Source organism: Kogia breviceps, chromosome 17 (assembly GCF_026419965.1).
Source record: "Kogia breviceps isolate mKogBre1 chromosome 17, mKogBre1 haplotype 1, whole genome shotgun sequence".
Taxonomy (NCBI): Eukaryota; Metazoa; Chordata; class Mammalia; order Artiodactyla; family Physeteridae; genus Kogia; species Kogia breviceps.
Genome location: NC_081326.1, coordinates 27203864 through 27230941, shown reverse-complemented (window position 1 = coordinate 27230941; position 27078 = coordinate 27203864). Strand labels below are relative to the sequence as shown.

General features: G+C 36.9%; 1 protein-coding gene and 1 non-coding gene across 7 annotated transcripts in view; both read right to left on the bottom strand.

The window, feature by feature from the left end:
* WWP1 (WW domain containing E3 ubiquitin protein ligase 1) overlaps window positions 1–27078 on the bottom strand; it is a 122974-nt gene that overhangs the window by 57095 nt on the left and 38801 nt on the right. For 4 of the 6 annotated variants that reach the window (XM_059043562.2, XM_067017542.1, XM_067017544.1 and 1 more), the window contains 5 exons: window positions 21777–21915; window positions 21004–21128; window positions 11492–11629; window positions 11327–11393; window positions 7904–8088 (listed from right to left, as the gene is read on the bottom strand). In XM_059043562.2, coding sequence (XP_058899545.1) covers window positions 7904–8088; window positions 11327–11393; window positions 11492–11629; window positions 21004–21128; window positions 21777–21915 — 654 coding nt within the window. The remainder of the gene's footprint in view (window positions 1–7903; window positions 8089–11326; window positions 11394–11491; window positions 11630–21003; window positions 21129–21776; window positions 21916–27078) is intronic. The other 2 variants (XM_067017546.1, XM_067017545.1) reach the window with 1 other exon arrangement.
* On the bottom strand, window positions 26314–26423 carry LOC131744292 (U6 spliceosomal RNA). The gene has a single exon (XR_009332081.1). It is a non-coding gene; the product is annotated as a U6 spliceosomal RNA (small nuclear RNA).

Below are 27078 nucleotides of genomic sequence, written 5' to 3'. Positions count from 1 at the left end.
CGGCGGATTAAAGCTCCACAATCAACTTTAAGTGCCCTGCAGCTGTTGAAAACCTGAATAGACAACGAATCATCCCAAGTTGAGGGGGTGGACTTTGGGAGCAAGATATACTATTATTTTCCCTTTTTTTTTTCTTTTTGTGAGTGTGTATGTGTGTGCTGCTGTGTGAGATTTTGTCTGTATAGCTTTGCTTTCACCATTTGTCCTAGGGTTAGACCGACCCATTTTTCTGTTTTTTTTTTTTAAAGGAAATTTTTCTTCTTAATAATTATTTTTTATTTTAATAACTATACTTTATACTACTCTGTCTTCTCCCTTTCTTTCTTCCTTTCTTCCTTCCTTTCTTCTCTCCTTCCCTCCTTTCTCCCTTCCTTCCCCCCTTCTTTCCTCCCTTCCTCTCTTCCTTCCTCCCTTTCTTCCTCTGCACCTTCCTTCCTTCCTTTCTTGCTTCCTTCCTTCATTTCTTCCTTCCTTTCTTCCTTCCTTCCCTCCCTCCCTCCTTCCTTCCTTTTCTTTCCTTTCTATTTATTCTACCTTTTATTTTGAGCCGTGTGGATTAAAGGTTCTTGGCGCCCCAGCCAGGCACCAGGGCGGTGTCCCTGAGGTGGGAGAACCAACCTCAAGACACTAGTCCACAAGAGACCTCCCAGCTCCACGTAATATCAGACGGCGAAAATCTCCCAGAGATCTCCATCTCAACACCAAGACCCAGCTTCAATCAAGGACCAGCAAAGAACAGTGCTGGACACCCTATCCCCAACAAAGAGCAAGACAGGTCTACAGCCCCATCCATTAGCAGAGAGGCTGCCTAAAATCATAATAAGGTAACCAACATCCCCAAACACACCACCAGACGAGGACCTGCCCATCAGAAAGACAAGATCCAGCCTCATCCACCAGAACAGAGGCACTAGTCCCCCCAACCAGGGAATCTACTCAACCCACTGAACCAACCTTAGCCACTGGGGACAGCCACCAAAAACAACAGGAACTACGAACCTGCAGCGTGCAAAAAGGAGACCCCAAACACAGTAAGATAAGCGAAATGAGAAGACAGAAAAACACACAACAGATGAAGGAGCAAGATAAAAACACACCAGACCTAACAGATGAAGAGGTAATAGCCAATCTACCTGAAAGAGAATTTAGAATAATGATGGTGAAGATGATGCAAAATCTTGTAAATAGAATAGACAATTTGCAAGAAACAGTTAACAGGGACCTAGAAGAAATAAAGAGGAAGCAAGAAACGATGAACAACACAATAAATGAAATTAAAAATACTCTAGATGGGATCAATAGCAGAATAACTGAGGCAGAAGGACGGATAAGTGACCTGGAAGATAAAATAGTGGAAATAACTACTGCAGAGCAGAAGAAAGAAAAAAGAATGAAAAGAACTGAGGACAGTCTCAGAGACCTCTGGGACAACATTAAACGCACCAACATTCGAATTATAGGGGTCCCAGAAGAAGAAGAGAAAAAGAAAGGGACTGAGAAAATATTTGAAGAGATTATAGTTGAAAACTTCCCTAATATAGGAAAGGAAATAATCAATCAAGTCCAGGAAGCACAGAGAGTTCCATACAGGATAAACCCAAAGAGAAACACGCCAAGACACATAATAATCAAACTGTCAAAGGTTAAATACAAAGAAAACATATTAAAAGCAGCAAGGGAAAAACAACAAATAACACACAAGGGAATCCCCATAAGATTAACATCTGATCTTTCAGCAGAAACTCTACAAGCCAGAAGGGAGTGGCAGGACATATTTAAAGTGATGAAGGAAAAAAACCTACAACCAAGATTACTCTACCCAGCAAGGATCTCATTCAGATTTGATGGAGAAATTAAAACCTTTACAGACAAGCAAAAGCTGAGAGAGTTCAGCACCACCAAACCAGCTCTACAACAAATCCTAAAGGAACTTCTCTAGGCAAGAAACACAGGAGAAGGAAAGGACCTACAAGAACAACCCGAAACAATTAAGTAAATGGTAATAGGAATGCACATATCGATAATTACCTTGAATGTAAATGGATTAAATGCTCCCACCAAAAGACACAGACTGGCTGAATGGATACAAAAACAGGACCCATATATATGCTGTCTACAAGAGACCCACTTCAGACCTAGGGACACATACAGACTGAAAGTAAGGGGATGGAAAAAGATATTCCATGCAAATGGAAATCAGAAGAAAGCTGGAGTAGCAATTCTCATATCAGACAAAATAGACTTTAAAATAAAGACTATTACAAGAGACAAAGAAGGACACTACATAATGATCAAGGGATCGATCCATGAAGAAGATATAACAATTGTAAATATTTATGCACCCAACATAGGAGCACCTCAATACATAAGGCAAATACTAACAGCCTTAAAAGGGGAAATCGACAGTAACACAATTATAATGGGGGACTTTAACACCCCACTTTCACCAATGGACAGATCATCCAAAATGAAAAATAAATAAGGAAACACAAGCTTTAAATGATACATTACACAAGATGGACTTAATTGATATTTATAGGACATTCCATCCATAAACAACAGAATACACATTTTTCTCAAGTGCTCATGGAACATTCTCCAGGATTGATCATATATTGGGTCACAAATCTAGCCTTGGCAAATTTAAGAAAATTGAAATCGTATCAAGTATCTTTTCCGACCACAACGCTATGAGACTAGATATCAATTATAGGAAAAGATCTGTAAAAAATACAAACACATGGAGGCTAAACAATACACTACTTAATAACAAAGTGATCACTGAAGAAATCAAAGAGGAAATCAAAAAATACTTAGAAACAAATGACAATGGAGACACAACGACCCAAAACCTATGGGATACAGCAAAAGCAGTTCTAAGAGGCAAGTTTATAGCAATACAATCATACCTTAAGAAACAGGAAACATCTCGAATAAACAACCTAACTTTGCACTTAAAGCAATTAGAGAAAGAAGAACAAAAAAACCCCAAATTTAGCAGAAGGAAAGAAATCATAAAGATCAGATCAGAAATAAATGAAAAAGAAGTGAAGGAAACAATAGCAAAGATCAATAAAACTAAAAGCTGGTTCTTTGAGAAGATAAATAAAATTGATAAACCATTAGCCAGACTCATCAAGAATAAAAGGGAGAAGACTCAAATCAATAGAATTAGAAATGAAAAAGGAGATGTAACAACTGACACTGCAGAAATACAAAAGATTATTAGAGATTACTACAAGCAACTGTATGGCAATAAAATGGACAACCTGGAGGAAATGGACAAATTCTTAGAAATGCACAACCTGCCGAGACTGAACCAGGAAGAAATAGAAAATTTGAACAGACCAATCACAAGCACTGAAATTGAAACTGTGATTAAAAATCTTCCAGCAAACAAAAGCCCAGGACCAGATGGCTTCACAGGCGAATTCTATCAAACATTTAGAGAAGAGCTAACACCTATCCTTCTCAAACTCTTCCAACAGATAGCAGAGGGAGGAACACTCCCAAATTCATTCTATGAGGCCAACATCACCCTGATACCAAAACCAGACAAAGACGTCACAAAGAAAGAAAACTACAGGCCAATATCACGGATGAACATAGATGCAAAAATCCTCAACAAAATATTAGCAAACAGAATCCAACAGCACATTAAAAGGATCATACACCATGATCAAGTGGGGTTTATCCCAGGAATGCAAGGATTCTTCAATATACGCAAATCAATCAACGTGATACACCATATCAACAAACTGAAGGAGAAAAACCATATGATCATCTCAATAGATGCAGAGAAAGCTTTTGACAAAATTCAACACTCATTTATGATAAAAACCTTGCAGAAAGTAGGCATACAGGGAACTTTCCTCAACATAATAAAGGCCATATATGACAAACCCACAGCTAGCATCGTTCTCAATGGTGAAAAACTGCAACCATTTCCACTAAGATCAGGAACAAGACAAGGTTGCCCACTCTCACCACTCTTATTCAACATAGTTTTGGAAGTTCTAGCCACAGCAATCAGAGAAGAAAAAGAAATAAAAGGAATCCAAATAGGAAAAGAAGAAGTAAAGCTGTCACTGTTTGCAGATGACATGATACTATACATAGAGAATCCTAAGGATGCTACCAGAAAACTACTGGAGCTAATCAATGAATTTGGTAAAGTTGCAGGATACAAAATTAATGCACAGAAATCTCTGGCATTCTTATACACTAATGATGAAAAATCTGAGAGTGAAATTAAGAAAACACTCCCATTTACCATTGCAACAAAAAGAATAAAATATCTAGGAATAAACCTACCTAAGGAGACGAAAGACTTGTATGCAGAAAACTGTAAGACACTTATGAAAGAAATTAAAGATGATACAAATAGGTGGAGAAATATACCATGTTCTTGGATTGGAAGAATCAACATTGTGTACAGTAATCAAGACAATATGGTACTGGCACAAAAACAGAAATATAGATCAATGGAACAGGATAGAGAGCCCAGAGATAAACCCACACACATATGGTCACCTTATCTTTGATAAAGGAGGGAAGGATATACAGTGGAGAAAAGACAGCCACTTCAATAAGTGGTGCTGGGAAAACTGGACAGCTACATGTAAAAGTATGAAATTAGAACACTCCCTAACACCACACACAAAAATAAACTCAAAATGGGTTAAAGACCTAAATGTAAGGCCAGACACTATCAAACTCTTAGAGGAAAACATAGGCAGAACACTATACGACATAAATCACAGCAAGATCCTTTTTGACCCATCTCCTAGAGAAATGGAAATAAAAACACAAATAAACAAATGGGACCTAATGAAACTTAAAAGCTTTTGCACAGCAAAGGATACCATAAACAAGACCAAAAGACAACCCTCGGAATGGGAGAAAATATTTGCAAATGAAGCAACTGACAAAGGATTAATTTCCAAAATTTATAAGCAACTCATGCAGCTCAATAACAAAAAAACAAACAACCCAATCCAAAAATGGGCAGAAGAACTAAATAGACATTTCTCCAAAGAAGATATACAGATTGCTAACAAACACATGAAAGAATGCTCAACCTCATTAATCATTAGAGAAATGCAAATCAAAACTACAATGAGATATCATCTCACACCGGTCAGATTGGCCATCATCAAAAACTCTAGAAACAATAAATGCTGGAGAGGGTGTGGAGAAAAGGGAACCCTCTTGCACTGCTGGTGGGAATGTAAATTGATACAGCCGCTATGGAGAACAGTATGGAGGTTCCTTAAAAAACTACAAATAGAACTACCATACGACCCAGCAATCCCACTACTGGGCATATACCCTGAGAAAACCATAATTCAGAAAGACTCATGTACCAAAATGTTCATTGCAGCTCTATTTACAATAGCCAGGACATGGAAGCAACCTAAGTGTCCATCAACAGATGAATGGATAAAGAAGATGTGGCACATATATACAATGGAATATTACTCAGCCATAAAAAGGAATGAAACTGAGTTATTTATAATGAGGTGGATGGACCTGGAGTCTGTCATACAGAGTGAAGTAAGTCAGAAGGAGAAAAACAAATACCATATGCTAACACATATATATGGACTCTAAGGGAAAAAAATGTCATGAAGAGATTAGTGGTAGGACGGGAATAAAACACAGACTTACTCGAGCATGGACTTGAGGATATGGGGAGGGGAAAGGGTGGGCTGAGACGAAGTGAGAGAGTGGCAGGGACATATACACACTATCAAATGTAAATTAGATAGCTAGTGGGAAGCTGCTGAATAGCACAGGGAGATCACCTCTGTGCTTTGTGACCACCTAGGGGGGTGGGATAGGGAGGGTGGGGGAGAGGGTGATAAAAAAAAAAGAAAAAAAAAAAAAAAAAAAAAAAGAGTAGACTTAATCAAGAATTGGCACTACTATCTAATTACTTCCAGAAATAATGGAATTGGATCTACCATTCTGAATCCAATGATAATCCCATATAACAAATCAAGCCTGGTCACATAAGGGTATTATTTTTATTTTTTACAACTCTTTGGAGTGTTCTCAAGGAAGTTACAATGCTTATAATGTAAATTTATTTATGGGTAGATAACTAGTTTTTGTGTGTGTGTGTGTGTGTGTGTGGTTTTTGGTATGGGTAAATATGTGTAATTATTTGATAACCTAAAAATCCATAGGCCAAAAGCAATGGACTTAGATTCATTGTTAAGAACTCTGGTACTCAGATAAGCCATTTTTCTATGTGTGATATTTAAAAAAAAAATAAATTATTTGTCCTTCCCATAGGTACTTTTCCCAGACTATTTTTTAAAACTGTAAATTTAATTTAGGGGAGATAATATAAGTCAGAGTTATAGCAAACTCACTATTGTATTTACTCTCTTGGAATTAGTGAGGTTGTTGGTCACATTATGGTACCTTTTCATATAGATTCATAAAAGATGGAATATCAGGAATAGGAGCTGGTTTTTTTGTTTGCTTTTTGGTTTTTCTTGGCCGCAAGGCTTGTGGGATCTTAGTTCCCTGACCAGGGATCAAATAGGGCCCTGGCAGTGAGAGCGCCGAATCCTAACCACTGGACCGCCAGGAAATTCCCAATAGGAGCTATTTTAATGCGCAGGCTCAGTGGCCATGGCTCACGGGCCCAGCTGCTCCGCGGCATGTGGGATCTTCCCAGACTGGGGCATGAACCCATGTCCCCTGCATCGGCAGGCGGACTCTCAACCACTGCGCCACCAGGGAAGCCCTGGTCTGTTCTTAATTTAGAGACAATCCTGAATAATCGAAAATGTTTCATTTTCCCTTTTGCTAATAAATCTGAGGCAAATGTTCTTACTAGAAAAGATACCAGAATCAGAAAATAAATGCATTCTGCTCACATAACCCTGGTTATGTTTATCTTCTCTGCATTTTCCAGACACCTTAAATTAATGACTAATAAGTCTACTTACTGTGGGTACTTAGGATCTTTAAGTCTATCTTTTTTTAAAAAGGGCAGCATTAATAAACAAGTTAAATTTTCAAAAAAACATTCATGTCAGTTCCCACATTTACAAAAAACTCACAAAATGCATGGTAAATATCCCCCCAATCTTGGGTATAAATATACAATAGTCTTATCTATAAACCCATCTATTTTCATTTAATTACTAAATTACTTCCTTACATGTTTCTACTTTTTAATACTTTCCCATAGATGAAGGAAAGAATATAGGCTCTGGAATGAAAATAACAGGATTCCAACTTTAACCCCAAGACATATGCTAGTAATCTGAAGCAAGTCCTAAGATTTGAGTTTCAAGAAATTCATCTAATTTATAAAGATCAAACAAAAAATGATTTATGAATATTACAGCTGAATCCATTGAAAGACAGGATTATAGAAAAAAAATCTTCCTTGGGCAGTCCTTCTATAATAGAATAAGTTACTCTTAGAAAATATAAAACTTTTGGAGAGTTACATCAGCTCACAGTACATTTTACTACTAAGTTACGTGCCAAGAAGTAAATATTTGTATGGTAAAAGACAGGTTAAAGGAACCATTCATTACTAACAAATCAATGAATTCCCTCAAGTTCTTTTAGAAATATATTCTATATTATGAATTAAATAGTATTTTTTGTAGCATACAGCCTAAGAATCTAGCTATCAAGTAAGTACTTGCTTAGTGAAATGTGTGGCTATTGCTAAACTAATACATTTTTGGAATATCTTCCTAAATAATCTAGAAAAATTCAAATTACTAGAAAAAATTTCAGGTTTTGTAATCTTCACGTTCCTTTCATAAAACTGAAGATTAAGAAAGATTGTACGATACGAAAAGTACAGGTATAAATTCATAAAATTTAGTTTTCATTTAAACAATGTGTCATAAGCAGCCATGCTTACCAGTGTCATTGGCAGGCTCAGATGTGAGTGGTTTTGGAGCTGGTGTGTTTTGGGGTCTGGCAGCAACCTGAGATGGAGATGAAGGTGTGTTGTCTCCATTAACTACATATGAACAGCATGAGTTTTGTACTACAGTGTTTGTAGGTACGTGATTATCTATTCCATTAGTACCTTCAGCAGCCAACCTTTAAAAAAAAAAAGAAGAAAAAAAGCCTTACTTCAATGAATTAAGTACAATTAAATAACTTATTTATTTATTTATTTTTGGCCACATTGGGTTTTCATTGCTGCGTGTGGGCTTTCTCTAGTTGCGGCGAGCAGGGGTAAGTTACTCTTCGTTGCAGTGCATGGGCTCCTCGTAGCGGTGGCTTCTCTTGCTGCGGAGCACGGGCTCTAGGCACACAGGCTTCAGTAGTTGTGGGGCACGGGCTCAGTTGCTCTGCAGCACGTGGGATCTTCCTGGACCAGAGCTCAAACCTGTGTCCCCTGCGTTGGCAGGTGGACTCCCAACCACTGTGCCACCACGGAAGTCCACAATTAAATAACTTTTCATCAGAAGTTTCATAAGAAATATTTACCAAGTTCTTAACATTGAAGCAAAATGATAGGTATAAAGAATAATGAACAAAAGATACCCTGATTACTTTAACAGGTTATTTTTTATATGCTATTACAAACTTTGCTATATTAAAGTTTAAATTACTTTCAGTTCTAAGTATATCCACACTGTCAGATACATGTATCAATATATTGAGATATACAAATATACTAAGTCAAAATGAATTCAGTCCCTCAAACCAATGTTCAATTTGTACATTTTAAATAGTCTTAGACTTAAATAGTCTTAAGAATATTAATATTTATTTTAAAATTCTCTGAAATTATCTTCAAAAAGGTCATGAAACTTATAAAAATCAATTCCAAACTGTTTATTGGAACTTTATTGAATACTGAAAGACCAAAAAATTCTTAAAAATTGATCACAAGTTATTATCTACCAGCACTAAAATAATGAGTACATGATGATCAGAAAAAGCTAAATATTATATCCCAGAGTTAGAAAAATTTACAGTGTATTCATTACTGCAAATAAAGAAATAAATATATCTACAACTACAAAGTCAAACATTTTGGCAGGGAATTAGGCGATAACCATGTAAGTGACCAAGAGAGCTTTTCCACATACACAGGTCACCCTGTATCTCTTCTCCAGAGAGCAGCCTTAATTTTTTAAAAAATATAAATCAGATCACATCTCAGTTGTCCCAACCCATCTATCTCTCTGATCTATTTCTTTCCAAGTTCTTCCTTGCCTACTTTGCAGCAGATATACTAGTAAATTAATTTTATATGAAAATCATGCTGAAAAGTCTTCAAATGTTTATTATAAATTATTAGATACAGGGAGTAAAATTATAATGACTTAGAAGATTATCAAAGAAAGGTTAAATATATTCTAGAGTTAGAAGAGTCTGAAGAGCATAAATTAACTAGAAATAGGGTCTTTTTACTTGTTATTTCCTCTGTCTGGAATGCTCTTCCCTGAAATCTTTCCATGGATGGTACATTTTTGGCCTTTTACTTTTAGCTTGAATGGCACTTCCTCAAAGATGATCCCCTGACATTTCTCTTTAAAACAGGCTCCTTGGGCTTCCCTGGTGGCGCAGTGGTTGAGTCTGCCTGCCGATGCAGGGGACACGGGTTCGTGCCCCGGTCCGGGAAGATCCCACATGCTGCGGAGCACCTGGGCCCGTGAGCCACGGCTGCTGAGCCTGCGCTCCGCAACGGGAGAGGCCACAACAGTGAGAGGCCCGCGTACCGCAAAAAAAAAAAAAACACAGGCTCCTTTACATTCCTGTCACCCTGTCCTGTGTTTCAATGACTTCATAGTTCTTATCGCTACCTCCAATTAGCTAATTTATTTCTTCACTTGTTTACTAACTATCTCTACCCCACCAGAATGAAAATTTCACAGGAACAGGACTGTATCCTTAGCACCTGGACTAATGTCTGGCACCAAACAGGCACTCAGTAAGTATCTGGATGATAAACGATACTTTCTCTTGTCACCTATATATTTGGAACGAGACGTGTTGAGGAACTTCAGGCACGTAAAGTTTTGAACATTTTCCCAAGTGATTCTGATTTCTGCACCCCTCCCAAGCCACCCAGCAAGGATCAGTGATCTGGCAGTCCAAGTAAGAGAACCCAACTCAAGTTCTCCTGGTGCTGTAGAACTGATCTTTGATTCAAAATGTGTTACTATACAATAAACAATATTAGGTTTTAGGTTGGTAGTGATTCAAGCTCCTTTACCCATCTAAAATTGTATTTCAAAAATTATTAAGAACAGATATATATATGTACATATATATACATGCACACACGCTAATGCATTTTAATCTACCTGTTGTACCCTTTCAGTCTTGAATTTTCTCAGTGTAAATTATAATGCAGATACTAAATAACTTTAAGCCAAATATATATTCAGAAGACATACTGATCTGTTCAAGTGCTCTGTGAAAATCATTTAATGGCAATTTAGGAGTAATATTAGTAACTGTAGATTAATAAAAGTCACCCTTTGTCATATACCGGCATGCTTTTTCAAATGCAGCAAGTCAATTTCACAGCAATATATTTTCATATTTTCAGGTGTTCATTCCACTATATTTGAGCTACTACATGCTTTTATTCTAATACAAATTATTTCAAACAGGAAGTCTCTATTAACTGTCATCAAATGTGAACGTATGGGAATCACAGAGATGGCAGGATGATCTCTGAGGGGAGACCGCAATCTGTGCACCATTTATCTTCTACAGGAAGCTGCCAATTCAGACAGCAATAAGATAACCATTTTCCCACATTATCTGACTCTATTTACTGATAAAATATGCCTAAATACAGACTTTTAAAAGCCATTTCCAATAAAAAAGAATGAAGTTCTGACACTTGCTACAACATGGATGAACCTTATGCTAAGTAAAAGAAGCCAGTAACAGAAGATCATATATTATATGATACCATTTACAAGAAATGGCCAGAACAGGCAAATCCATTGAGACAGAAGATTAGTGGCTGCCAGGAGCTGGGAGGAAAGAGGGATGGAGAGAGAATGTTCATGTGTACAGAGTTTCTTTTTGAAGGTGGTAAGAATGTTCTGAAATTAGACAGCAGTGATGGTTACCCAACTCTGTTAACCTAAAAACCACTGAAATATACATGTTATTTTTATGATATGTGTATTATCTCATTAAAGCTGTTATTTTTCTAAAAACTACTTTGATAAGAATTCAACCAAATGATATGCTTAGATATAAGCTTTTAAATTCTATGGCAAACTCTAAACTAAGGCTAAAAACTTCCTATGTGGGAAATGTTACATAACTTTGTCACAAATACTAAAATAAAACATTCTACCTGGTGGTTGTCCTTGCCAAAGGGTCTCCATTTTCATGTAAGGCATCACCATTTTGCTGTATTTCCACTGAATGACAAAAAAGAAAGACACTAGGTTTTTATATACTTGTTGCTGTTTTTTTTTTTTCCTTCAAATTTTGAAAACACATGAAGGTATTAGCTTACTGTTTGGAGATGAGCTGCAGTTTGTTCTATTTTCTTGCTCAATCACCAGTCCATCAAGTACAACTGTTAATTCACCAGTTTGCACAACACCATTCTTGGTTTCCAAGGAAAGTTTTAATTGTTCTTTCACTCCTTCCACTGGGGGAAAAAAAAAACAAACCTAATTTAAACACTTATATACAAAAATATGGGGCTTCCCTGGTGGCGCAGTGGTTGAGAGTCCGCCTGCCGATGCAGGGGACGCGGGTTCGTGCCCCGGTCCAGGAGGATCCCACATGCTGCGGAGCGGCTGGGCCCGTGAGCCGTGGCCGCTGAGCCTGCGCGTCCAGAGCCTGTGCTCCGCAATGGGAGAGGCCACAGCAGTGAGAGGCCCACGTACCGCAAAAAATATATATATATATGTTTTAGAAATCAAAACTACATATCAAGAATTACTCTAATTCAGTGCTTGACAGCTACATGTGGAAAGAATTATTTGTGTTTTTTATCTATAGGCCCTTCTATACTACACCAGAATCACTTCCTTTCTCACCTAGTTGAATAACTCCTTTCCCTCTACCACATACTTTCAATATCCTCTTTAATTGCCCCTTTGCACAGTATAAACCTCTGAGAATATACAAATATATCTAGAATGATAAGCTCAGTAATTGCCTAAACTTGCTCTTTGGCCCAAGGTACCATATAAGACTTGTGGTTAAGGCAAAATTTCTGCAGGAGAGTCAGGGGGTTTGGTTCTTAATTCCAGCTCAGGAACTTCTAGCTGTATTTGAGTAAGTAGTCAAGCTACTTAAAGCCTCAGTTTCCTCATTACAAAATGGAGATAATAGAAGCATCAAACTAAGGGAAAAGTCATAAGGTTCAAATGTAAAACCACTAGGAAAGTTCTTAGCTACACCACCTTTCTCTATTTAAAGTATCTGGAATTTGGAGGTTTAGCTCTCGTTCCTAAAATATTTGGCTATTTGAGTAAATTCTTAAAGAATAGCCTTTTACTCAATAGGCTTTGAGTAGATTCTTAAAGAATGGCCTATACGGGGGAAGAATCTAAAAAAGATTGGATATATATATTCACTTTGCTGTACACCTGAAACTAACACTACATTGTAGATCAACCATATTCCAATTTTTTTAAAAAAAAGAATAGCCTTTCAGAATCACTTTAAAGTAGGTCTGTTGGCAGTAAATTCTCTCATTTTTAAAAAAATCTGTAAATGTTTGGAGTCTCATCCTGAAAGATTTGTTGGGCACGCCAACTTTGTATTGATAATGATCTCTCAACTCTTTGAAGATATTTTTCCACCATCTTATCCTATTGCTGCTAATTATGTAAGCCTGATTTACAAATCTTTGCAAATGACCTGTTTTTCTCCATAGCTGCTTTTTTTGGTCTTTGGTGTCATGCATTTCACTCTGATGAAAGCATGACTTCCTCTTTATCATCCTGCTTTGGATATCAATGAATCCAGGGGTCAGCAAACTATAGACCATAGGCCAAATTTGGCCCATTACCTGTTTTTGTAAATAAGGTTTTATTTGAACACATCCATGCTCATTCACGTACATATTTTCTATGGCTGCTTTCCAACTACAATGGAAGAACCGAATAGGTGCAAGAGAGATTATATGACCCGCAAAGCCTAAATATCTGGTCCTTTACAGAAAATGTTTGCCAACCTCTGCTTATGCGTGGCTTCTTACAATTTGTAATCATTGATGGTGAGTTCATTTTCTGATATTAATCTAAGGGTAATCTTTGGGCTTTAGTACAGGCGGGGTCAGTTTCTTATTCTTTCAGTGGTGTGAGGGTACCCCAAGAGTCAAGACTACAGGAGTCTAAGCTCAGCTCCCCTAGCTGGCTGTCAACCAAAAGTGCTATCAGCATCATCCACTAATCTAGCTCTAGTTCATAAGGTTTTGTCTGCTTTTTTTTTCGGAAGAAGAGGGCCCTTGGAGACCAACCCTGCCTCTGTGCAAAACTCATCAATGTCACAGAAACTTGTCCTATCCAGGACCTAACTGTTCTGCAGTGGGAGGTTGTTCACATCTAGCCTTTCACAATTATAACATGGGAGATTGGGATATAACATTTCTGAGTCATAAAATTGGGAGGACTATCACATAAATAATTCTCTCTATGTGTGTGTTGGGGGGGGCTGGAATATGAGGGTACTATTCTATTACAGTATAAACAAGCCAACTCAGACATATTCACCCATTCAATATGTGATTGCCTAGTGTGTGCCAGATAGTGCACTCTGGGAAAGCAGGATAAACCCTGACCAGCCTAAAGTAGACCTCCTCCCTACCATTACGCCTCTTATTTCCTTCAATGGACTTACCAGAATTGGGGTGGGGGGGGCAGCGGGGTCCATCCCCCCAACTAAACTGAAGTCTCCCATACAGCAGAGATCTTATTCAGCTAATTCAGTGATTATCCTCAGTACCTGACAGAAGGTAGGTGCTTAATAAAATTTAAAACAAACTATTAAGATAGAGCCATCCTCAGGAAACTTACAAGGCAGTAGCTGATTATTTCCTACCTCCTAGACATTTTTCCTTAGTTTTAATTGGGGAAAAGAACAGTCTGAACCTGAGTTTCTAGGAAGCTACATATATGACTAGACAATTTATTCTTTCATCAGGGACTTGTCAAAAACACACACTCTTTCTGTCCCCACGGAAAACAAGAGATCTTCAAAAATCTTGGTTTTCGGGCTTCCCTGGTGGCGCAGTGGTTGAGAATCCGCCTGCCGATGCAGGAGACACGGGTTCGTGCCCTGGTCCGGGAAGATCCCACATGCCGCGGAGCAACTAAGCCCGTGAGCCATGGCCGCTGAGCCTGTGCGTCCGGAGCCTGTGCTCCGCAACGCGAGAGGCCACAACAGTGAGAGGCCCGCATACCGCAAAAAAAAAAAAAAAAAAAAAAAAAAAAAAAAAATCTTGGTTTTCAAGGCATTTTACAGAATTAGATTTAACTCAGAGTCACATTCTGAAGCTACTTTTTTCTTGCACACAGTATTATCTACTGCTAAGTAACAAACTATCCTAAAATTCAGTCACTTAAAATAACAATAGCCACTTAATACTGCTCACAGTTTCTGTGGGCCAGCACTTTGGGAGGGGTGGAAAAATCTGCCTAAAGGGTGGCTCGTACACAGAGCTGACAATGTGGGACTGACTGCTGAGAAGAAGCCTCAGTTCCTCTCCACTTGGGCCCCTCTACAGACCTGTCGAGAGTCTTCACAGCGGTCACTTTCTTCCTGGAGTGAGTAATCTAAGAGAACAGGGCAAAAACTGAAATGTCTTCACTGACCAAGTCTTGGAGGTCATATACCATTACTTCTGCATATTCTATCTGTTTCGATGGGGGAGGGGACTACACAAATGTACAAAATAGCAGAAGGTAGGAATGTATAAGGGTCACTTTGGAGGCTGGCAAACATACACATAAATATGATTATAACAGAATTTTAGAAAAGAACGAGTACATTAGGTTACAAAAGCTTGTAAGTAACAATCTCAAGAATAACCAGGGGCTTTCCTGGTGGCACAGTGGTCGAGAGTCCGCCTGTGGATGCAGGGGACATGGGTTCGTGCCCCGGTACGGAAGGATCCCACATGCCGTGGAGCAGCTGGGCCCGTGAGCCATGGCCGCTGAGCGTGCGCGTCCGGAGCCTGTGCTCCGCAACGCGAGAGGCCACAACAATGAGAGGCCCAGCAAAAAAAAAAAAAAAAAAGAATAACCAGGTCTTCTGAATCCTAAGTCTTTCCATTATATCATACTATGAGTCAATCTGTTAGGTTCCCAAAGTAAATTTCAGAATTTATAAAAGAAATTAAAGTAAAAAATGTGGAAGAAAATAGATAACTGTTAAATATAAGGACTGGAAAGGATTCTTTGAGAATAATAACAATGGAAAATGAATAAACTTTAATGACTGAAATAATATTAAACTTCTATACATCAAAACTGGGGGGCTTCCCTGGTGGCGCAGTGGTTGAGAATCCGCCTGCCGATGCCGGGGACACGGGTTCGTGCCCCGGTCCGGGAAGATCCCACATGCCGCGGAGCGGCTGGGCCCGTGAGCCATGGCCGCTGAGCCTGCGCGTCCGGAGCCTGTGCTCCGCAACGGGAGAGGCCACAACAGTGAAGCCCGCATACCACAAAAAAAAAAAAAAAAACTGGGGACAAGGGGCTTCCCTGGTGGCGCAGTGGTTGAGAGTCCGCCTGCCGATGCAGGGGACACGGGTTCGTGCCCCGGTCCGGGAGGATCCCACGTGCCGCGGAGCGGCTGGGCCTGTGAGCCACGGCCGCTGAGCCTGCGCATCCGGAGCCTGTGCTCCGCAGCGGGAGAGGCCACAACAGTGAGAGGCCCGCGTACCGCAAAAACAAAACAAAAACAAAAACAAAAACCGGGGACAAAACATAGAGGCAAATGATTGGGAGAAAAAACTAAGAGCTTTTATAAATCGGTGAGGAAAAAAAAGAAATCAATAAAAAGTGTACAAAGAACATGACAATCACAAATGATGAAATATGAATGATCAATAAACATCTGACTTTATTAATAGTTAAAGAAATACTCTGGTAAGAAAAATATACATTTAAAAAAAATCTATTAGTGGGGCATATATTTCCAAATGGGCACTCTCAGATGCTACATTTTGTGTACAAATTATTATAACTTTTCAGGAAAGCAACTAGACAGCAATGCATAGCTAGAGGCTTAAAACTGTTCATTCCCTTTCACCTAATAATTTCAATCCTAAAAATCTTTCTAAAGAACAGAAATGCATTTATCACCAGTAGTGAAAAAACCGTTCAAAACCTTGGCTTAAAATATCTTAGTTTGTGCTGATGCTAAGTAAATTTTAAAAAGAGAACTTAAGACTTAGTAAATTAAACAAAAAAGCTAGTATTGACTAAGTAAATAAGGCTAATAAACTTAAATTTGACTATGTTCTGTCTTCTATCATAAATGACACATTTCTCTGCTCTGTTTCCCTACCATTTAATGTAAAGAGATAATTTTCACTGTAAATCATTTTGGACATAATTCAACTTGAAGTGATTTTAATGGATTTCAAAATACTTTTGTTGACAAAAGCTACTAACACCATAAAAAATTTAAAAATAAAAAAAAACCAGTGTAATTCCAGTGTTTGAAAGGCAGCCATCTGACTCCTCTCTGGAATGTTTAAAGTGGCTCTGTCAGTTTCAAAATTGAAATATAAAATGAAGTTCTGTATTCACTTCAACCTTGGAATTAGCTACACTGCTCTTACACTGTTCACCCATGAATATGATGACAAAGATTTTCTCCTGGCCCAAATTCATTTCAGGCTCCTCTGAGCCACCTTCTCCACTAGGCCTCAACCTTGGCCCATAAAAACTGCAAACTCTCAGCACAAAAGATTTTATCCACCCTACTCTCCCCAAAGTTAAAAGACTTCTAACAACTCAAGGAGACCCTCTCCTGCCTTGAAAGAATTTACTGTTTGATCAAGGCAACACCTGTGACAGGCCACCCTTTCTAAAAGCATTTATTAAAACAGCTTATAATGGTGGATCCTTCCTCTGTCCCTTTAAGATGTATATGTGTCTCCTACTCAGGCACCTGAAAGCTATTCGTCTGAAATGTAATCATGAGGAAGGATAGGTCTTAGTCGGTCTTAGTCTCTGTGGGAGAATAAAATTCTAAATAATAGAGAAAGCTGGCCTAACTGCATTCACACTGATCAACTCTTGTAATTTTTCACTTCCCTAACTCCACTTAGCTTCCACTCACCCCTCTCTCTGCTCCCTCATTCTTCCTTTGAAAGGCCCAATTACCTACGTATAAACTGAAGCTGAGTTCAGATCAAGCTGGACCCTCTTCCTTATTGCAAAAGTATATTACTGATTAAAATATGTCCTTACCACTAGTGTTTCACTTTTTGACAACAGAAGGATTCTTCCTTTGCAATTTAAGAAATAGTAGGTTTGAGAGGAAGAAATATACCTCATATATCAGTATCTAATGCTACTGACATAAAGAAAAAGAGCTAAAAATATTTCTGCAAAGCCAATGAAATAATTTCCATAATTTAGAACAGTGTTCAAGTGATCCCAACACATAACTAACTAAAGGCTGAGGTGCAAATGATGGGTTAAATCCACAGAAGTTCTGACACAATGTATCAGAGGATTGCATGGGTTTGGACGCCATCCAACTAGGCTTATTACACAAAACAAATGAAGGTTAAGGACTTGAAGGCTCCCTAGGATTTAAATGTGAAGAAGCGAAAGAACTTCCTTAGTAAGCTGCAGTTGGATTTTTACTGGGAAAATACAGATGGTTTTATGTTGCATTAGTTGAGAATTTAATTTAAGGCTATAGATGACTGTAACAATTCATACTATACCATGAAGGCTGAAAGTAAATATATTCAGGAAAAAAAAACCTATTCAAATGAATTAATAATCCTCTGCCCCTTACCCCAAATATATCAGGAGAAGGGATACATAAAAACATGAACTTATGAGAAAAAAATGTCAAGGCCCTGAGTATAGGAAGAAATTAGCCTCATGAATTTGAAGAGGGACATGTCCAAGTGCTAAACCAAGAGGCTGAATCAAAGACAACCAAGGATTTTATCAATTATGAGTACATTTATAAATTCTACAGGTTGTCTAGAACCATGGTAACTTCCCATTACTTCTATTCAAAATTAAGCAACTAAGAATAAGAAAACCTGCGCTCTAGTCAAAACTGCAATTACTTCTTGCTTGAGCAATTCACTTAGATTTATTTATTTAATCAATGAAATGAGTGACTGGGATTAATGCCCATAGGCATTTAAGTCTGCCTTTAAAGCACTGCGATTCTAGCACAGCTTTAAATTTTTGAAATTAATTTACTTCCCTTTTGTTATAGGCTGAATTGTGTCCCCCCGCCAACCCCATTCCATTCATATGTTTATCACATGTTTAAGTCCTAACCTCTGGTACCTCAGAAGGGGACTTTATTTGGAGACACGATCTTTAAAGAGATAATTAAGTTAAAACGAGGTCATCACAGTGGCCCTAATCCAATATGACTGGTGTCCTTTTAAGAACAGGAAATTTGGACATGGATACACACACACACCCACAGGGAAGACCATGTGACGATATAAGGCAAAGATGGCTATCTACAAGCAAAGAAGAGAGTCTTCTGAAGAAACCAACCCTGTCAACACCTTGATCTCAGACTTCTAGCTTCCAGAACTGTGAGAAAGTACATTTCTGTTGTTTAGGCCAGTGGCCCCCAACCTTTTTGGCACCAGGGACCAGTTTCATGGAAGACAGTTTTTCCACGGACTGGGGGGTGGGGGGTGGGGTGGGGATGGTCCAGGCGGTAATGCGAGCCATGGGGAGCCGCAGATGAAGCTAGGCTCGTCCGCCACTCACCTCCTGCTGTGAGGCCCGGTTCCTAAGAGGCCACGGACAGCTACTGGTCCGTGGCCCAGGGGTTGGGGCCCCCTGGTTTAGGTGACCCAGTCTGTGGTATTTTGGTATGGCAGCCCTGGAAAACTAACTTTTCAATTTTCAAAAAAAGAAAAACAAATTACTGACTGCCTAAGGTATATAAGATGCTGCTACTACAATTTCTGAAGCCACTGACTTCAGACACGCACAAATGTTTATAACATTTTATTTTTCCTCTGAGTATATTCTGCTCAATTAAATCATGAGAGACAGCTTTAAGTCTATACAATTTATGAGTTTCATTTCCAAGTATATAGACATTACAACATTCCTACAAAATTACTTTGGCAGATAAATATTATAATCTTTGTTATGAAGGTTCAGTACAATCTAATGTAACTGATTTGGAAACAATCTAAGTGGCAACAGTAGGATCATGGTTTAAAAATTACAGTGTGTGATAAAATATTATGAAACTACTATATTAGCTTTAAAGAATACCACTGAATTACACAGAGAAATGCACATGATATAACACTGAGAGCTAAGAAGAACATGAAACTGAGTATGATCTCGATTATTATACACATGCACATGTAGACAAAAATTCATCAAAATATTAGCACTCATTATCTCTGGATTGTGAGATTATGAGAAATAACTTTTGTACTAGAAAAGAGGTCCCATGCAAAAGCTTAATCCAGACCAGAAATAGCATATAAATAGTTGAAACCAAATAATCAGTTCTGAAATAACATATTAACTGAGGTATGACATATTTATACCAATAATGTCATACAGCCTGGAAAAAAGTACAAATCCAGCCACCATCAGACCAAGCAAGGTACTGTATGTTTACAAGACCTACTACTTATTTCTGTAACCAAGATGAACTGAATGACCAAAAGCCATGACACAGCAGGGAATTAAACTTTCAGTGCCTAAAAGAATATTTAAAAAAAAAAAAATCACTGTACATAAAAACTAGTGTGGCTTTTACATTTTCTTGACTCATAACTCTTTATGTCCAAAAACTACATCAAAAACAGATTTTTCAGTTACACATGAATTTTTTTTTGTTAAAAACTGAAAAAACTTTAAAAAAATTAACTTATCTTAAAAATTAGCATTTTAACCCTTAACCTAGCACATCTGTTAGGAGTAAGAAAATTTCTAAGGAAATAAGATAAACATAAAGATTTAGAGTGGTATTAGTTTGAGTGAACTATTAGAAACCGAAATGTCAAATAATAAATTAGTTAAATCATAAACTAGGAGTCCAGTTTTTAATAGTCTTTGGATCACACAGTATTATGAGAAGTTGATAAAAGCAATGAACTCTCTCCTCAGAATCAGAAATACATGTATATATCCCCAAGTTTTTGCATACCATGAGAGGGAGTTTACAAATAATTGAAGCTTAAACTACTTTAAGAATCCTCACACTTGAAAAATTTAATATGATGGAAACATAACGCTCATATTATATTTTTAAATGAAAAAAAGAAGAGGATAAACCAGTAGATACAAAGAAGAAAAAAAAAATTTACGTCTATGAATGAGAGACCAAATTATTGGGAATGGTTATCCTTGGATAGTAAAAATTACAGATGATTTTTATATTCCTCTGTGATTTTCTATATTCTCCATATTTTCTAAAATGAACTAGTTAGATAATAAAAAAAGAAAATTTAAGAGTTAGAATTTATTTTGTACAAACAAAATTGTTATTAGCCAAGAAACAAAGTAGAGTAGGTTCAGATAATGATCATTTTTTTCAAGTCTTTAAGTATACAATAAATCACTGATGGTCACTGATAACCGGGTATACTCATAGATGGCTGGAATTATTTTGTATAGATTTGTTGGATAGAGAAATGCCAGGGTAAATATTTCCTATTTCATATAATGCTATAAACTTAAAAGCAATCATAGGCAATAAATGAAGTCCTCCTTTTTAAACACAAAACGTTTTTTTTTTTGCTTTTGGACTTCAGAATATTTTCAAAGTGTCTAAAATAAACTTTTAAAGAAACAAAGACTAGAACAAAAAACTTACATTTTCTATTGTGTATTAACAGAGCTTGTTTCAAATCTATTGTTGCTCTTCCTAATAAAGCATCTGCTTTTAAAGTGTGATGACTCCAAACTCGAAATTCCAATGTAGTCTGTGGGGTCACATTTCTGTAAGGGTAAAATTATAACAAATATACAGGAGAGTACGATTTACTTCAATAATTTTGAAAAAGCCATGAATTCAGTTTATTTGAGGAAAAAATATTATATGAAATAGTAAACTACCTGAATTATAAATAAAAACAAATATTTACTTTCAAGTACATTAGGACTTTAATACCCAGATTAAAAGTTTTTGTAATTAACAAACCAAAACACCAGCAATACATCAAAAGTCTTATTAAGACTTCAAATTAACACAATTTCTACTCGAACTAATACCTAAAGATTTAAGACAGCTGATTGCATTGGTTATAACACTTTTACTATACACAAATTTATAACATTATATTTCAGAAATGCCAAATGATTTTCTGCCCTATTTATTTTTATAAGACAATAAGAAAAAATATCGCTATATAGAAAACATTAGTTTGTAAAGCAAAAACAAGGACTATTATGTTTCATTTCTAAATAAAATAAAATAAACCAAAATTTTTTTCATACTTAAAATTGTCTAGTCACACTAGAAAATAGCATTCTTACTCTGAAGTCATCTTACCAAAAAAAAACCAGAACACACCACCAAAAGAAAAACATTCCAAGAAGCACACTCTCTTTTGAAAATTTTGCATTCTTTATATACCAGATACTTACACAGTTAGCTGTTCATCCCATTTTGGATTAGAAGAACTACTGGATTTTGCTGTTTTCTTACTTTCTCCATCTACAACTACTTCTGTATATATTGCTGTTCCAAACCAGTTCTTTTTTCTTTTTAGTTTGGCACTAGAAACTAACAGAAACATGATAATCACTAGTGAATATATTTAGCCACAAAGTAGTATAAATCAATAAAAATGGAATTGTGCTCTTGTGCAACTCAAACTATTTTCACTGCCAGGATGAAGAAACAATATAAAAGGGCTACTGTTAATGCCTGAGAACCATTTGACTTTAACAGTTTTATTGAAATAATTCACATAGCATATAATTCACCCATTTAAACTGCACAATAGTTTTAATATATTCACAGAATTGTGCAACCATCACCACAAGCAATTTTAAAACATATTCATTACCCCCAAAAGAAACCCCATATCATTAGGCAGTCACCCTCCTATTCCATCCCACCTCCTCCCCACCAGCCCTAGGCAACTACTAACCTACTCCGTCTCTATAAATTTGCCTATTCTGGACATTTCATATAAATGAAATGGTCTTTTGTGACTGGCTTCTTTCACTTAGCATACTTTCAAAGTTCATCCATGTTGTAGTATGTATCAGTATTTTCATTCATTTTATTGACAAATAATATTCCACTGTATAGGCATACCACTTTTTATTTATCCACTCAGCAGCTGACATAGACATTTGGGTTGTTTCCACTTTTTGGCTACTGTGTATAATACTGCTATAAACATTCACGCACAAGTTTTTGTGTGGACGTATGTTTTCATTTTCTTGGCATATACCTAGGAGTGGAATTGCTAGGTCATATGATAACTCTGTTGAATAACTGCCAGGCTATTTTCCACAGTGGCTGTACCATTTTACATACCCAGCAGCAGTGTATAAGAGCTGATTTCTCCACATCCTTGCCAACCCTTTGAACTTAATACTGAACTGCATCAAGCATAAAGAGAAAGGGAAGTGTCTTCAGATTCAACTTGCCTATCAACTTCTCTGCCAGGTAGAATTCATAACTTACCTATCTGAAATTACATAAACTGGCAATTTTTTAAAAAATGCTTTTCCTGGAAAGTTGATTTTGAAAAAAGGAGGAGGTATCTGCCTTTTCAAAGAAAAACTTTAAAATCAAAATGTCACTAGAAGTTAATCATAATAACCCTTTACAGAAAGTGAATTTTAAACTGAATTTACCTGACTTGGAGGAAGACTTGTTTAATTTAGGCTCAGCATCTGATTTTTAAATAATTTTTACAACTACTAATTCAAATGGGGAATACATACTTGCAGGGCAAAGTACTGACTACCAAATAGTAATAAGAACTTATCAAGATCACATCTATAATCAACTACCTATGAACACTGTGGGTCAGAGATGAGAAAGGAGAAAGCCCCCTCCATGCCACACGTGTACTCTATGTTAAGAATATGAACATAAACAAGCTGCTGTAAGCTTCCATTCTACTGTTGGCAAACAGTAATGTAAATCAGTAGTCACACAAATAAATCACCAAAATATGATATGGAAAACACTGCAGCAGAAGTAGAGTATTTGAAATACAATAGTCCTTAATTCACATTTGAAGAACAGGAAAAAATTCAAAGGAAATACTCTACTTAAGTACTGTTTGATTGCTTTAAGTACTAAAGCAATCAAAAAATGTTTAATGTTATGTCTGAAGTGTTACTATCAGGGTCTTGGCAAAACTCACTTCCATCCTTCTCTGTTCCAAACTGCACTAAATTCAACACCATTGAAGTGATAGAAGGCACAGACCTCTCCCAAGAAATCCCCCAATCAAAGTTATTCACTCCAAATAAAAGTCATTTCCTCAGTATATGCAAGACTTATCTACACACTAGAAGAAGGGGAAGGCACTATTGGATGGTGTTAAAAGCACAGGATATCTTTTCAATAAATGGTGCTGGAACAACTGGACATTCACATGCAAACAAATAAATCTAAACACAGACCTTATACCCTTCATAAAAATTAACTCAAAATGCATCATAGACCTAAATGCAAAACACAAAGCTATAAAACTAGAAGATAACACAGGAGAAAATTTAGATGACCCTGGGTATGGCAATGGATGCTGTTTTAGTTACAACACCAAAGGTATGATCCATGAAAGAAATATCCAATCAGGTGCACTTCATTAAAATTTAAAAATTCTGCGCTATGAAAGACAATGTCAAGAGAGTGAAAACGCAAGCCACAGACAAGGAGAAAATATTTGCAAAAGACATATCTGATAAAGAACTACTGTCAGAAAAACATAAAGAACTCTTAAAATTCAACAATAAGAAAACAACCCCATGGGCCAAAGACCCTAACAGACACCTCACCAAAGAAGATATATGGATAAGCATATGAAAAGCTCAACATCATATATCAGGGAAATATAAATTAAAACAACAATGAGATACCATCACACACCTATTACAATGGTCAAAATCTGGAACACTGACCACACCAAATGCTGGGGAGGATGTGGAGCAACAGGAACTCTTATTCATCGCTGGTGGGGATGCAAAATGGTTCAGCCACTTCGGAAGACAGTCTGACGGTTTCTTAAAAACTAAACATAGGCTTACCATATGATCCAATAATTGCACTCCTTGGTATTTACCCAAAGGAGCTGAAAACTTATGTCCACACAAAAACCTCCACGTGGATATTTATAGCAGTTTTATTTATATAACTGCCAAAACTTCTAAGTAACCAAGATGTTCTTCAGTAGGTGACTGGATAAATGACTGGTATATCCAAACAATGGAGTATCATTCACTGCTAAAAAGAAATAAGCCATCAAGTCATGGAGAGACATGGAGAAAATTTAAATGCATAATACTAAGTGAAAAAAGCCAATCTGAAAAGGCTGTATCTTTCATGATTCCAATCATATAACATTTTGGAAAAGGCAAAACTATGAAGACAGTATAAAGCTCAGCTGTTGCTAGGGACTGAGGACGCATGAGTGAGGGATGAATAGATGGAACACAGAGGATTTTTAGGGCAGTGAAAGTACTTTGTATAACACTATAATGATGGATACATGTCATTATACTTTTGTCCAAACCCACAGAATGTACGCCACCAAGTGTGCACCCTAATGTAAACTATGAACTTAGGGTGACTATGTAGGTTCATCACTTGTAATGAATGTAGCACTCTGGTGAGGGATGTTGATAATGGGGGAGGCTATGCATGTGTGGGGGCTGGCATATCTGGAAATCTCTGTACTTTCCTCTCAATTTTGCTGTGGTTCCAAAGCTAGTCTTAAAAAGTGTTGGACACATCTGGGTTCATATTTTAATGCTGCCACTTGGCTAGACGTCTGACTTTAAGTAAGTCAATTAACCTCCTTGACCCTCAATTTTCTCATCTGAAAAATAGGGGAACAATAAACAGTACCTGATTCTTAGGATTGGTGACTGAAGGGATCCAAAGTACCATTATTATCAGTGAATGCCTAGCACCCAACAATTGTGACTATTACTCTATAACTATTATGACTTACTGTATAGTATTAACTCTTCTGAGTTAATTGCAGATATATTCAAAATATATCCATCGTATATTTTTTTTTTTTTTTTTTTTTTTTTTTTTTTTTTGCGGTACGCGGGCCTCTCACTGTTGTGGCCTTTCCCGTTGCGGAGCACAGGCTCCGGACGCGCAGGCTCAGCGGCCATGGCTCACGGGCCCAGCCGCTCCGCGGCATGTGGGATCTTCCCGGACCGGGGCACGAACCCGTGTCCCCTGCATCGGCAGGCGGATTCTCAACCACTGCGCCACCAGGGAAGCCCTCCATCGTATATTTTTAATTGGCACAGTCTTCAATAATACCAGATGCTGGCAGGGTAAGGAAATTAATTTTTAAAAGCTAATTTTTTATCTCACAAGGAATTCATAACATGCTGGCAAAAATGTGCATATATAATAAATAACAAGAATACTGTGATTTAAAATAACCAAAAGATAACCTCATTAATTCAAATAAGAATTCTAATTAGTGGAATATATAAGATAGATTTTATTTTCCTATTTCATGAGTTTCCTTTGGTGTTATACCAGAATATCCTCTATTGTAAGGTTATATAAATATGGGAAATCTATCAGAAAAAGAGAGTCCTCTGTGCATGTGTGAGAATTTAATTTAACAACCCCATTCATAATAATACCACCCCCTAAAATCTAGTAATAAACATAAGAAATGTACATACATGAAGATAACTATAAAACTTTACTGATAAACATAAAAAACTTGAAGGGAATGACATGATTATTCCTGGATTTGGAAATTTTAACACTGAAAGATTTCAATTATCGCCAATTTAATACATTTTATTTTTATTTTTTTCATTTTACTTTAAACCTTTATTTTTTGAGCAGTTTAGGTTGGCAGCAAAATTGAGGGGGATTTTTCATAAACTCTCTGCTCCCACATACGAACAGCCTTCCCTGTTACCAAAGTGGTACCTTTGTTACAAGTGATAAACTAAAAATACGGAACACTTCACGAATTTGCATGTCATCCTTGTGCAGAGGCCATGCTAATCTTCTTTACTTTTTTCCAATTTTTTCAGTATATGTGCTGCTGAAGCGAGCACTTTAATACATTATGTTTAAATGACCTAAATGAAAACACTAATATTGGGATTTTGGGGGGAGGGGGGGACAGAGGAAAAGGGAAAACTCTAAAATTCAAATGAAATGTAAAGAAAATTAGAGAATAAAGGCATATTTTAAAATGCAAAGTAATAATAGATTTCCCCTCCAATGTATTTCTTAAAAGGACTGTAAAATGAAAATAATTAAAACAGCCTGACTGTGCTATAAGGGCAGAGGTGAAAAGAAAAGAATAAATAAGATGTTATTACATGAGAATGGTGTTAGTACATGATAATGGTAGCATTTCAAATCAATGGGAAAAGATAATTATTCCATAAATGCTGAACTGTCTGAAAAGAATAAAGTTAAACCCATAATTCACAACACTTATACAAAAAATATGATACGTATCATTACATTTTTTAATTTAAAAATTAAACTATTAAGGTACTATAAGACTATACTTAAAAAATTATAAATGTCAATATAACAGCCCATTAGTTTTTCAATCTCAAATCTTATCTTCTTATCCATCTTGCACACTTTGTTTCTGTCACTTTCCTATAGAAAGCCTGAAATCTAGACTAATGACGATGATACACTTCTGTGTACTATTAACTCTTACGTACAGGCGCTTCTCTATGGTACATGTTA